At 38.2% G+C, this 12,324-nt stretch overlaps 1 protein-coding gene across 12 annotated transcripts in view; it reads right to left on the bottom strand.

Moving 5' to 3' along the window:
- Positions 1 to 12,324, bottom strand: part of ablim2 (actin binding LIM protein family, member 2) — a 128,023-nt gene that overhangs the window by 78,034 nt on the left and 37,665 nt on the right. For all 12 annotated transcript variants that reach the window (XM_030722549.1, XM_030722548.1, XM_030722553.1 and 9 more), the window contains exon 2: positions 9,287 to 9,460. In XM_030722549.1, the coding sequence (XP_030578409.1) occupies positions 9,287 to 9,460 (174 nt within the window). The remainder of the gene's footprint in view (positions 1 to 9,286; positions 9,461 to 12,324) is intronic.

Genomic DNA, 12,324 nt, shown 5'->3' with positions numbered 1-12,324 from the left:
CAAGTCCGGCAGAAGTGGAATACAGAGAATCCAAACTTGCAGCCTGGCAAGACGGTTCTCGTTGTGGATCCTCAATTCCCACGTGCCCTGTGGCCGGTGGGTAAAGTAATCGGTGTCACGCCTGGACGTGATGGGAAAGTGCGGTCAGCGGAAGTGAGGGTGGGGGATAAGACCTACACTCGCCCTGTTGCCCGGCTCATCCAGCTCCCAGCTATCCCGGAATAGATATTACCCTTTGACAAGGAGAACGGTGGAGGCCCCTTTTTTTTGGATGTACAGATTTCCTTCCGAAATCTGGGGGCGGCTGTAAAAAAGGCTGTTCCGGGGGAGATTCAGCACGGGAAGTATCAGGAGACCTGGCTCGCTCTCTTCCTGCTGACGGCGGAGGGATTGAGAGCCGCCTGCGCATGAGCTACACAGGACGCGGTAGTTCAGCTGCGCCGGCTACGAGCGGAACGGGTGAAGAATATCGACTGTCAACCCAGAGGGAGATTGGTGCAGCGGCCAGTGGACTGTGTGCGTCTATTTCAAACCACACAAATACCCACACACCTGCACCCCCGCAGACCCATACTACTGACCCTATGCGACCACAACCTGGTGGAGCTAAGAACAGCTGTAACTGTCTTGGTGGTGGAAATAAAGCAAAATAAAGCGAGCAAGACATCCGTGTGGTTCTGACCGATCACCTGCTGCGGGTCCCAATTCAATAATCTGGCATTAGTAGTGTAGAGGAGGCAGACTGCCCCAACACTGTATCTGTTTAATATGTGCATTGAAGGACAAATCGTGGTCAAAAATGACTCCAAGACTTCTCACAGTGTTACTGGTTAAGGTAGAAAGAAATTCAAATATTTGAGTTCCTAGGATGCCATACAAAATCGTAGTAGACGACCAACACTTCTTTCCAATCATTAATTCTTAAATTAGTTTTCCTCATACATTTTCCACTTTTTCTTATAAATTTACAACTTTAATCTTGAAAATTTTGTGTTTTTTCTCTGAATGTTATTCCTCTCCTCATATTTTCATTTAATTAATTTATTTACCTTCAAAAATAAATGGTAAATGGACTAGGTCTTATATAGCGCTTTTCTACTCAGTCAGAGCACTCAAAGCGCTTACACAACATGTTTACATTTACCCATGCACTCACATTCATACAAGCACTTCCATGTTTATACTAAGCTAAGTGCTTTTAATTAACTAGCATTCACACACATTCATACTCCGACAGGACGGTCGGAGAGCAACTTGGGGTTAAGTATCTTGCCCAAGGATACATTGGCATGTAACCTGGAGTAGCCAGGAATTGAACCGCTGACCTTCCGATCAATAGGTGACCTGCTCTACCTACTGAGCTATAGCCACTCCTAAGGGAAGCATGTATAATGTTAATAGAATTGGTCCTAGCACAGAACCCTGTGGAACTCCATAATTAACCTTAGTGTGTGAAGAAGACTCCCCATTTACATGAACAAATTGGAGTCTATTAGATAAATATGATTCAAACCACTGTAGTGCAGTACCTTTAATACCTATAGCAAGCTCTAATCTCTGTAATAAAATGTTATGGTCAACAGTATCAAAAGCTGCACTGAGGTCCAACAGGACAAGAACAGAGATGAGTCCACTGTCAGAGGCTGTAAGAAGATCATTTGTAACCTTCACTAATGCTGTTTCTGTACTGTGATGAATTCTGAAACCTGACTGAAACTCTTCAAATAAACCGTTCCTCTGCACATGATCAGTTAGCTGTTTTACAACTACTCTTTCAAGAATCTTTGAGAGAAAAGGAAGGTTGGAGATTGGCCTATAATTAGCTAAGACAGCTGGGTCAAGTGATGGCTTTTTAAGTAGAGGTTTAATTACAGCCACCTTGAAGGCCTGTGGTACATAGCCAACTAATAAAGACTGTAGTAGGAATGGGATCTAACAAACATGTTGCTGGTTTGGAGGAAGTAACTATTGAAGTTAACTCTGAAAGATCAACTGGAGCAAAAGAGTCTAAACAAATACCAGCAGTGCTGAAAGCAGCCGAACATGAAGAATAATCTTTGAGATGGTTATGAATAATTTTTTCTCTAATGTCTAAAATTTTATTTGTAAAGAAATCCGTGAAGTCACTACTAGTTAAAGTGAAAGGAATACTCGGCTCTACAGAGCTCTGACTCTTTGTCAGCCTGGCTACAGTGCTGAAAAGAAACCTGGGGTTGTTCATATTTTTTAAGCCATATTTTTTTAGCTTTACGGAGGGCTTTTTTTTATAGAGCAACAAACTCTTTTTCCAGGCTAAATGAGCATCTTCTAATTTAGTGAGACACCATTCCCTCTCCAGCTTTCGGGTTATCTGCTTTAAGCTGTGCGTTTGCGAATTATACCACGGAGTCAGGCACTTCTGATTTGAAGCTTTCCTTTTCAGAGGAGCCACAGTATCCAAAGTTATACGCAGTGAGAATGTAAAACTATTGACGAGATAATCTAACTCAGTGGGAGCAGAGTTTAGGTAGCTGCTCTGTACTGTGTTGGCACATGGCACTGAAGACCATAATAATGAAGGAATTAGATCCTTAAACTTAGTTACAGCACTTTCAGAAAGACTTCTACTGTAATAAAACTTATTCCCCACTGCTGTGTAATCCATTAAAGTAAATGTAAATGTTACTAAGAAAGGATCAGACAGGAGGGGGCTTTCAGGGAATACTGTTAAGTCTTCAGTTTCTATGCCATATGTCAGGACAAGATCCAGAGTATGATTACATTTTTACATTTTGAGAGAAGCCAATTGAATCTAACAATAGATTAAATGCAGTGTTGAGGCTGTCATTCTCAGCATCTACATGGATGTTAAAATCACCCACTATAATTATTTTATCTGAACTGAGCACTAAATCAGATAAAAAGTCTGAGAAGTCAGACAGAAACTCTGAGTAAGGACCAGGTGGACGATAGATAATAACAAATAAAATAGGTTTTTGAGTTTCCCAATTAGGATGGACAAGACTAAGAGTCAGGCTTTCAAAAGAATTAAAACTTTGTCTGGGTCTGTGATTAATTAATAAGCTGGAATTGAAGATTGCTGCTAATCCTCCTCCTCGACCTGTGCTTCGAGCATTCTGACAGTTACTTTGACTCGGGGGTGTTGATTCATTTAAACTAACATATTCATCCTGCTGTAACCAGGTTTCTGTAAGGCAGAATAAATCAATATGTTGATCAATTATTAAATCATTTACTAATAGGGACTTGGAAGAGAGAGACCTAATGTTTAATAATCCACATTTAATTGTTTTATTCTTCGGTGCAGTTGATGAAGTTATATTATTTATTGTTTTTGAATTTTTATGCTTAAATAGTCTTCTTTCAAATGTTTTTTCTGTTTTAATATCCATTGCTAATATGAACTCATAAGTGAGGAAATAGGTCGCCAGCGATTGGTAATGCAGCCTTACCTCCTGTTGTGTTTATTTTTTTTCTTTAAACATTTATTTGCTTATGTTGTGCTCATGTATTTTTTCATATAAATGTTCTATAAAGCCTGGCAGCAAAGCTGGTTTATTTATCTTTGTTTTGCTAAGTTCTGATTTTTACAATATTTCAGTTGCATCCCTGTGTACTACAAAACAAGGTACACTTACATCTTGGCCAATCAGAGTACACGCTGAGAAACTATGTACGACATAGTAGGAGATAAAATAGAAATGAAAATGAACAACTGCGATGGTCCCCACTTCTTGCACAGTGGATGAAAAAAATGGAGAACTATCTTCAACAGTTAGCAGAACTATGAAAAAGCTCAAGAGGCCAGAAGAACATTTTTTTTTCAAGCACTAGTAAAATTCCTCAAATTTCCTATCAAGGAAATGGCCAGTTTCCTCTATTTCTTAGCTGCAGACTTTAACTGTAATATGTAATATTATAACTTTGTATACAGGATGCATGTGTCACATTGAGAGATATACTGGCTCATCAGACTTTGCCTACTTCATGTAAGAAACTGTTTTTAGCTTTATGGACAAGCCAGCTATTAAAAATGAGTGTATGTTCTTGAATGCTTGGTAGTGTGTCATGTGAATGGCAAATCAGTCTGACATAAGTCTTACTGCAAGTAAGGAATTCTTGGTTGTACACATATTTATCTGTTTTCATGCAGACTTGCCCAATTCAGGGTGTGTCCACATATTTTCACATTTGAGTATTCCCCACTGTATTCAAATACTGTTTGGATAATGTGATGGCCCTTCAAGAGAGCAAAAACAGAAATGGGATAAAAGTCTGAGTTGTTTAGCCAGGTCGTATTGCCTGCAGCTGTCTGCTATTGATGGTGACTTGGTGAAAGCTTAAATATTTCTGAGAAGCAGCCATAACAGGATATATGGAGACCTCAGCTGGTACCTAAATAAAACAAACTTCTTCAACCACACAATTTGCTTTTGACAGAAGCTTCTGTGAAAACAGCAATTAGTGTTCATCAAATGCCTCAAACTTTAAAGCTGCAATGTAGGATTTTTTATTTTATTTTATTTTATTTTGGGGAGAGGTTGTTTAATAGTGTTTTTTTAGTTTGGTTTTCTTTTTTTACTATGTCACATGCTGGCAGTGATGCAAGCTTGTGAATCAAATACACTAAAAACTCAGCAAAAAAGGGAAAAAGTTTTGTATTTTAAAAAGATAGAAAATTAAAGTTCTATGCACCTTGTTTTAAATCATATGTTGTCCCACATATGATTTAAATATCCCATATGTTTCAGTTTTGCAAAGTGAAGTGAAAGATACAACTTCCAAATTTACTTTATCTCATGGATATGTCACTTTTATTATCAGAAGTCATGTATAAAATTATTCTATTTCTCTGTAAAATGTTCTATTTTCAATTACTCATCTTAGAGTGATTACATGAATGTACCCAGTAAAATGTTTTAGCTAATCCTGTCCATCTCTTTAAATTTATCTTTTTTGTCTTAATTTTGTCCTAATAATGTATTTGTTGTTCAAATGTAGCTGCAATTACTTTGCTCCACTGAGGCCTGGACTACAAGTTTTCTGAAGGGCTCTTGTGCTTTCTGCCACCAGAAGTTAGAAGCAGTTAATTTAAGTCTTAAAAGTTGCAAGTTGGAGCTGCTGCAGACATCACACTTGCTCTCATAATGACTTAAATTGTATAGAACTTTTCAAAGTTATGAGATTATGATGTGCTTAGTAAAAGTCAACCAAAACATTCAAATCAGAATAAACAAGAACAGTGGCCTGGGCCCTACTCCAACAAGCAGGTTTAGCTAAAACCTCAGGGCTTGTTCACCTGAAAATGAAGGAAACTATTCCATAAAGACAGCTAACTTCAACTCTGAATCAGTTACCAAGGTAACAGACTCCTGGTCTGACCTGGTCACTGGCAGGTCTTATCCAACAAACTGAGTGTCTCTGACTCCTTTCCTCCTGCTACACCTGAATCAGCGTTACGACACCCCATTTCATTTTCTCATTCACAAATTTGCTGTCAAAGCGATCCGAGGAGCACATTCATTTGCAGCAGTTTATGCTTTTACAAGCAATGAAATCGAAGTTAGTTCATTATTTTTTGTAGTAACGTGAGCCCCTTTACAGTTCACTCGCCAACAGGTTATTTAACGAGGGAGACAGTGATTATGTCACAGATTTATAATCTGTGCTGTAACATCCCTATTTCAATCACATTGATCTGTATGAAGCTTTCAATGCAGAACACACAGATCTGTTTGTGTGATCTGGCATACTTAGCCTTTTGGCTTAACACCCAGGATGGATGTAATTGGTGATAATATGATATTAAAATCAGGGGTCATGATTTTCTTACAGGTTAATCTTGACATCCTGGAAACAGTGCAGTTAGTCAAAGGTGAGGCATACCTCAACAGTGTGTGTTCATGAACTGAAAACCAAAACCTAATAGAGGACGATATTTTACCTGATTCTATCACCCATGACGTATATGCTAAGAGAAAAACCTAATATTGTAATGAGCATTATACTTTGTTGCAGTAGGCTGCTAACAATCAGTCGTATGTCTCCTCTTTTCTTTTATGTTAAATTTTGAACTGCAGATAGGAAAGTCCGATAGCCACTGTGGTTCATTTTAGTTTCAGATTCCCATCAGTCCACATCTGGAAATTTTAATAGCAAGCCTAATCTGACTCCCCACTTAACCCTCACAGTGATTGGATGATCAGCATATTTAATAAGTCCAATTGTTTGGAAACTGAATTAATGTGGTCAGGCTTTGGATTTATAGATCAGAGAAATATCCAGTTGATTTTGAGTGGGGTGAAGAGAACCCTTACCCTCACTGGACTGTTGTGTCTTGTATTAAACCACCCACTGAATGTGTGGCTTTAAATTAGCCAGTCCCACATTTGCTAATTAATCCCTTTTGAAAGCAAGTCAAATAATTCATCCAGGGAGAAAAACATGTTCTCCGTCCCCTTAATCAAGACTTTGAACTATTAGCATCTGATGAATTTCCATGAGTAAATTCTACATTTGATCTGATTTTTCAATTCAAACATAAAAGCTCTTGATTAACAAACAGCTCAATTAGTAAAGTGTGACAGTCTCATTGTTTAATATTAACCAAAAGTCATTATTGACTAATCAGACCTCTTTATTAGGAGCAGCAAAGATGATGTCTTTTTGTGAGGTATTTTGTGCCACACAATATATAAATACAGAGTAATCTATAGTTTGCAGAGTAATATACAGAATAAGCAGTGTCAGTCTCCAAGACAATAAATGGAATGGTTCTTATAAAGTACTTTTCTACTTTTCTAAAGCACTCAAAGTGCTTTACAGAGCATGCCTCATTCACCCATTAGCAGCCATTCATACAAGCACTTTTCTATGGCTAAGTGCTTTCTATCTAACATTAACACTCTGAATGCATCAGAGAGCAACTTGGGGTCAAGTATCTTTCCCAAGGATAATTTGGAATGCAGACTAGAGCAACCAGTGACTGAACCACCAGCCTTCTGATTAGTAGGTGAACCTGCTCTACCTTCTGAGCTACAGGCACCCCACTAATAATGGCCAAAACACTTCTACACATCTAATAAAAAGGAGTCATCTGTTGACTGAATCTGCAGTTGATAATAATCCCTATTTGTCATGGCAACACAAATACTGGCACTTTACCATTTGTTCACACAAGTAAAGATGGAGGAAGAGGTAATGGGAGGGTGTAAATGTACAGACAGGGAGTCTACTGGTCAGTGCAAAATTAAACTCCAGGAAGCTGCCAACACTTTAGCGGCCCCAACCATCGCCTAGCAACCAGAGCATGTGTTGACAACAACAGCGGTCTGGCACAAGGATTGTGTTGAGAGTCTGGCCTGGGAGGGGCGAAAATACACACTCCAGTCACATGTAAAAAAGAAACACATCCAATGGCAACACCAACCCATAAGCACACACAATTAAAGCTTCTTGCAGCTACCCACTCAGATTACATATACACAGAAATCCCCAAACTCCAACCCCACCACTCAGTCTCTCTCTCTCTCTCACCACACACACACACACACACACACACACACACACACACACACACACACACACACACACACACACACGTATAACTGGTTTGCTTTGATCAACCCAATTAGTTATGACCCTATTACTCAGCTAAAAAAAAAGTGCTATTACAAATGACTTACATACAAACCTGGTTGGATCTCCAAAGTTCAGACAAACCTGAGGCTACACACACACACACACACACACACACACACACACACACACACACACACACACACACACACACACTGCCTTGGATTAACAAGATCTGCATCAGGTGTTGAGGAACAGGCATAAGTGGACACAAGATGAGAATCAGAACAAGGACCACTGTTGGCATACTACTACATATGTAACCCCAGTGAAAGGGGTTACATATGTACATACATAAACCTGCTTGCCAGAGGAGGAGATAGAAGCCACTGACATCAAGACAAGAAAGCTCCTTACCAGCACCCTGAGAATGAGTGTCAGAGCCACTATCCTGGATGAAACAACAAAGATCCATACACTTAGTAAATACCTCAGGCAGCAGAGGTATTCCTGAGGTATTCCATACATGGAATGCCATAATCAAGCGGCTGGCATACAGGGACATCTGTGACAAGTATGACTTGGAAGTCCTGAGGTCAAAATGGGATACGCCCCAAGGATGGTTGAGAATGACCAAGTTAAGATCCCATGGGACTTCCAGATACAGACAGACAAACTGGTAATGGCTAACCAACGGAACACAGTAGTGGTGGACAAGCAGAAGAAGAAAGCCGTAGTGATAGATGTAGCAATACCCAGTGACAGTAACATCAAGAAGAAGGAACACAAGAAACTCGACAAATGCCAAGGGCTGAGAGAAGCACTAGAGGGAATGTGGAAGGCAAAGGTAACAGTGGTCCCTGTGGTAATCAGAACACTCGGAGCAGTGACCCTCAAACTGGGAGAATGACTCCAGCAGATTCCAGGAACATCTGGGATCTCAGTCCAGAAGAGCACAGTCCTGGGAACAGCTAAGATACTGCACAGGACCCTCAAGCTCCCAGGCTTCTGGCAGAGGACCCGAGCTTGGAGGACAAAGACTGCCCGCAGGACAGAAGGGGATTTCTTTTTCAGCAATTTAGCCTGAGTGACTTCCTGCATTTAGCATTAGTTTTAGAACTCATTCAAGCTTTAAAACATGTTTTGTATGACCTATCACTTTTAGAGGATGTTTGGACTTCCAGTGTTTAATTAGTTCTATCCTTATCCTTACCTTAAAAGAAAAGAAAAAATAAATTATTTTATTTCCCAGATTGTTCATAATAGATTCTGTTTTACAAAAATGGCTTAATTAGTCTCCGGTCTACTGCAAAAGCACCATATTTAACATCTATGTTGCAACTAGTGTCTGCAATAATGTTTTGTTTTAATTTTAATTGGAATTCAAAGCTCTTAATGAGAACAGCATTTTCCCACATTCAAAACGTTCTCACAGTTTAGTTTTTTTCTTTAAAAGATTCACTTTTCCCCCCCTCACAATGATCCACGTCAAGATCTATTTACTTCTAGGATAAATGTATATTTTCTAAATAATTAAGCTGTAGATACATAGTATTGTTTTCATTAAACATTGGTCCAAATTACTTTAGTTTATTTTATCTTACAGGATAAGTTTCCACTTTTCAACCATAATGCCAGTCTCAGATATAGTTTTTAGTGCATGAGGTAACAGTGAAAAGATTAGCAGTAAGATATGGCTATTACATACCTTTGCAAATGAAACACTTGATGTGGAAGTGTTTGTTCTGAACTCGAAGTGCCTCCCCTTTGCAGGGCTTTCCACAGTTCTGACAGGCGACAGGTCCTCCACCACCACCCTGGTTCTGTTTCTGCATCTGCTTCTGTTGCTCCAGAGGGCTGTGGACAGCCTGCTGCTGAAACACTGAAGGGGGCACAGACAGAGACATGGACAGGTCAATTTTAGATCTTATTCTAATAGATATAATGTGTGGATAGTATGTGTTTGCTGTAACACTCCCAATAGATGGCTAAAGTTTTTTTCAAATATACCAAAAACTGCTTATGAGTTGCTATAATCCAAAATTATGTTTAATTTCTGTGACCCCTTTATTAATATGTTATACTTGTGTCTCCATTTGGTACTTCAACTTCCTGCACCACCCTTTTAATTTAATAAACATCTAAATCTTATGTGCAATGTCATATTTTATTATTGAAATGGAGAACAGTTTTTTGATCCAAAAATATCCAAGTTACCACTTAGCATGTCACACAAAGATATAAATATCACATGATCCTTTGTTTTTCTTTGTTCTCTGACACACACATAGAAAACAGGTTAGTTCTTTTCATAATTTCCTGAGATGTACAGTAGGACTGTCTTGTTGTTTACGCCCTATAGAGCCATTTAGCTATCAGTTATGATGAGCAATATGAGGATATAAAGTGCCCTGAAAAAGAATTTGCCCCATTCCTGAGTTCTTATTTTATTGCATATTTTTTCACACTTAAATGTTTCAGATCATCAAACCAATTTTAATATTAATCAAAGATAACATGAGTAAATAAATACTGTAGTTTTTAAAAAATTATTTCATTTATTAAGGAAAAAGAATTATCCAAACCTACCTGGCCCTGTGTGAAAAAATAATTGCCCCTTATACCTAATAACTGTAACAATAACTGGCAACAATAACTGTAATCAAGCATGTGTAATAACTGCCAATGTGGAGGAATTTTGATCCACTCTTCTTTACAGAATTACTTTAATTCAGCCACATTGGAGGGTTTGTGAACATGAACGGCCTGTTTAAGGCCACGCTAAAGGGTCTCACTAGAATTTAAGTCTTTGACTTTGACTTTGACTCCAAAACCTTCATTTTTGGCAGGGCATTGAGCTTCAGGGCACAAACTGATGGCTAGACATTCTTCTTGCAAGTCATCCAGGTCCTGAAGCAGCAAAGTAGCTCCAGACCATCACACTACCACCACCATGTTTGACTGCTGATGTTCTTTTTTTATGAAATGCTGTGTTAGTTTTATGGGACATTCCACATTATTTTGCATGTCACAAAGAGGACAATTTGAAAATTGTAATTGTTGTATGAGTAGCTATATGTACAAGAAGCTTCAGGACATTGCATCAAAAATATTAGAATATATTCAGGTTTGAGTGGCATGTCATGTAGGGGACCAAGAAAACCAGAAATCATGAAATGCAAAAGTTAATTACATATTGCCATTAGATAAGTTAGAAATGTCAATTTACAGTTAGATTATTTTACCAATATGTTACATACATTTATAGATGATATGACAAGCTAATGCTGTGCCTTTTGCTTGTTTTTCTCTTTAAGCTTAATATGTAAACATATGTAGTGTCAATGAGGGCACACTTTTTTCCACTTCTACATAATACCAAAAAGAATAGTTTGTTCAACTCCCAAATACAAAACTTTAATTTCCTACATTGTATGTGCTCCTGACAATACAGTACTCCTAAATCAATTGCACATTCACATTATGTCTAATGCTTGGGCTAACAAAGTGAAATTAAGCTAATCATTTGGTTGCTGAGGTGAAAGGGTGGTGAAAGACAGACAGTGATATAGATATTTTGCCTGTGATGGGCCCCTCTCTATTTTCCTATATGCAATTACTAATGGAAAGTTATATGCTATGTTGTTAGTATATGCAAGGTACAGCTTCATTTATTACTGGCTGGAAGACTTCAAGAAAGAAAATAAACATTATAGCCATTTTACATTTGTGATTTTTGCCTTTTGGCTAATTTATTATAAATTATAACATAAAAAAGTGCCGCAATCAACATTTAATTAACAGTTCATGAAAATATGTCTTCTACGCCACAAAAAAATTAGATTCTCAGCTAAAAATCTCAAATCTAATTTTTAACTTTTGTTTGTCCCAGTTACTGTGGAATGACCCCCATGCCAGATGTTATGGGATGAAATCTTTTGTCTTGTCAGTCTACAGATTTTCCCAAAACTCTGGGGATTATCAATATGTTTTCTAACAAATGTGAGACAAGGCTTTGTGTTCTTTTGGTCAGCAGTGGTTTTCACCTTGGAACTCTCCCACTCATGTCATTTTTGCCCAGCCTTTTTCTTATTGCTAAATCATGAAAACTGAACTGAGGCAAGTGAGGCCTGCAGTTATTTGGATGTTGTTCTAGGCTCTTTATGGATGCGTTGTTGTTACACTCTTGGAGTAATTTTGGTAGGCCAGCCACTCCTAGGAAGGTTCACCATTGTTCTGTTTTTTTTTCCATTTGTAGAAGATGACTCTCACTGTGGTTTATTGGGTCCCAAAGCTATAAAAATGGCTTTGTAACTCTTTTCAGGTTGATAGATGATGTTTCTTAGCTGTTGTGGTGCTTTTTGAGATCTTTTAGCTAACTTCCCATTGTCAGACAGGTTCTATTTAAGTGATTACTTGATTCAACAGGTCAGCAAATATTTAACATATGCAAAGAACTAAGAAATGAGGACGGGCGCAAATACTTTTTTTACAGCACTGTATGTCTTACTAACAACACACAGTAGAAAATAGAAAGTTCACATAAACAATGATACTGGATGACATCACAGCTTACTTCTTCTCCACCTTTCTTCCAAACAGAAAAGAGAAAAGTTATTTAGACACCAGCAATTAAAAAAAAACTCAAACCAATCACAACAGCATTTCTAAAGATGTAGTGATATGCAAAAAAAAAAAAACAAAACAAAACAAAAAAAACTGTAAAAGCCTGACATCTCCATCCTA

The sequence above is a fragment of the Archocentrus centrarchus genome (genome assembly GCF_007364275.1).
Source record: "Archocentrus centrarchus isolate MPI-CPG fArcCen1 chromosome 18 unlocalized genomic scaffold, fArcCen1 scaffold_23_ctg1, whole genome shotgun sequence".
NCBI classification, from domain to species: domain Eukaryota; kingdom Metazoa; phylum Chordata; class Actinopteri; order Cichliformes; family Cichlidae; genus Archocentrus; species Archocentrus centrarchus.
Note: the sequence above shows the minus strand (reverse complement) of the source record. Positions and strands in the feature narration are given on the sequence as shown.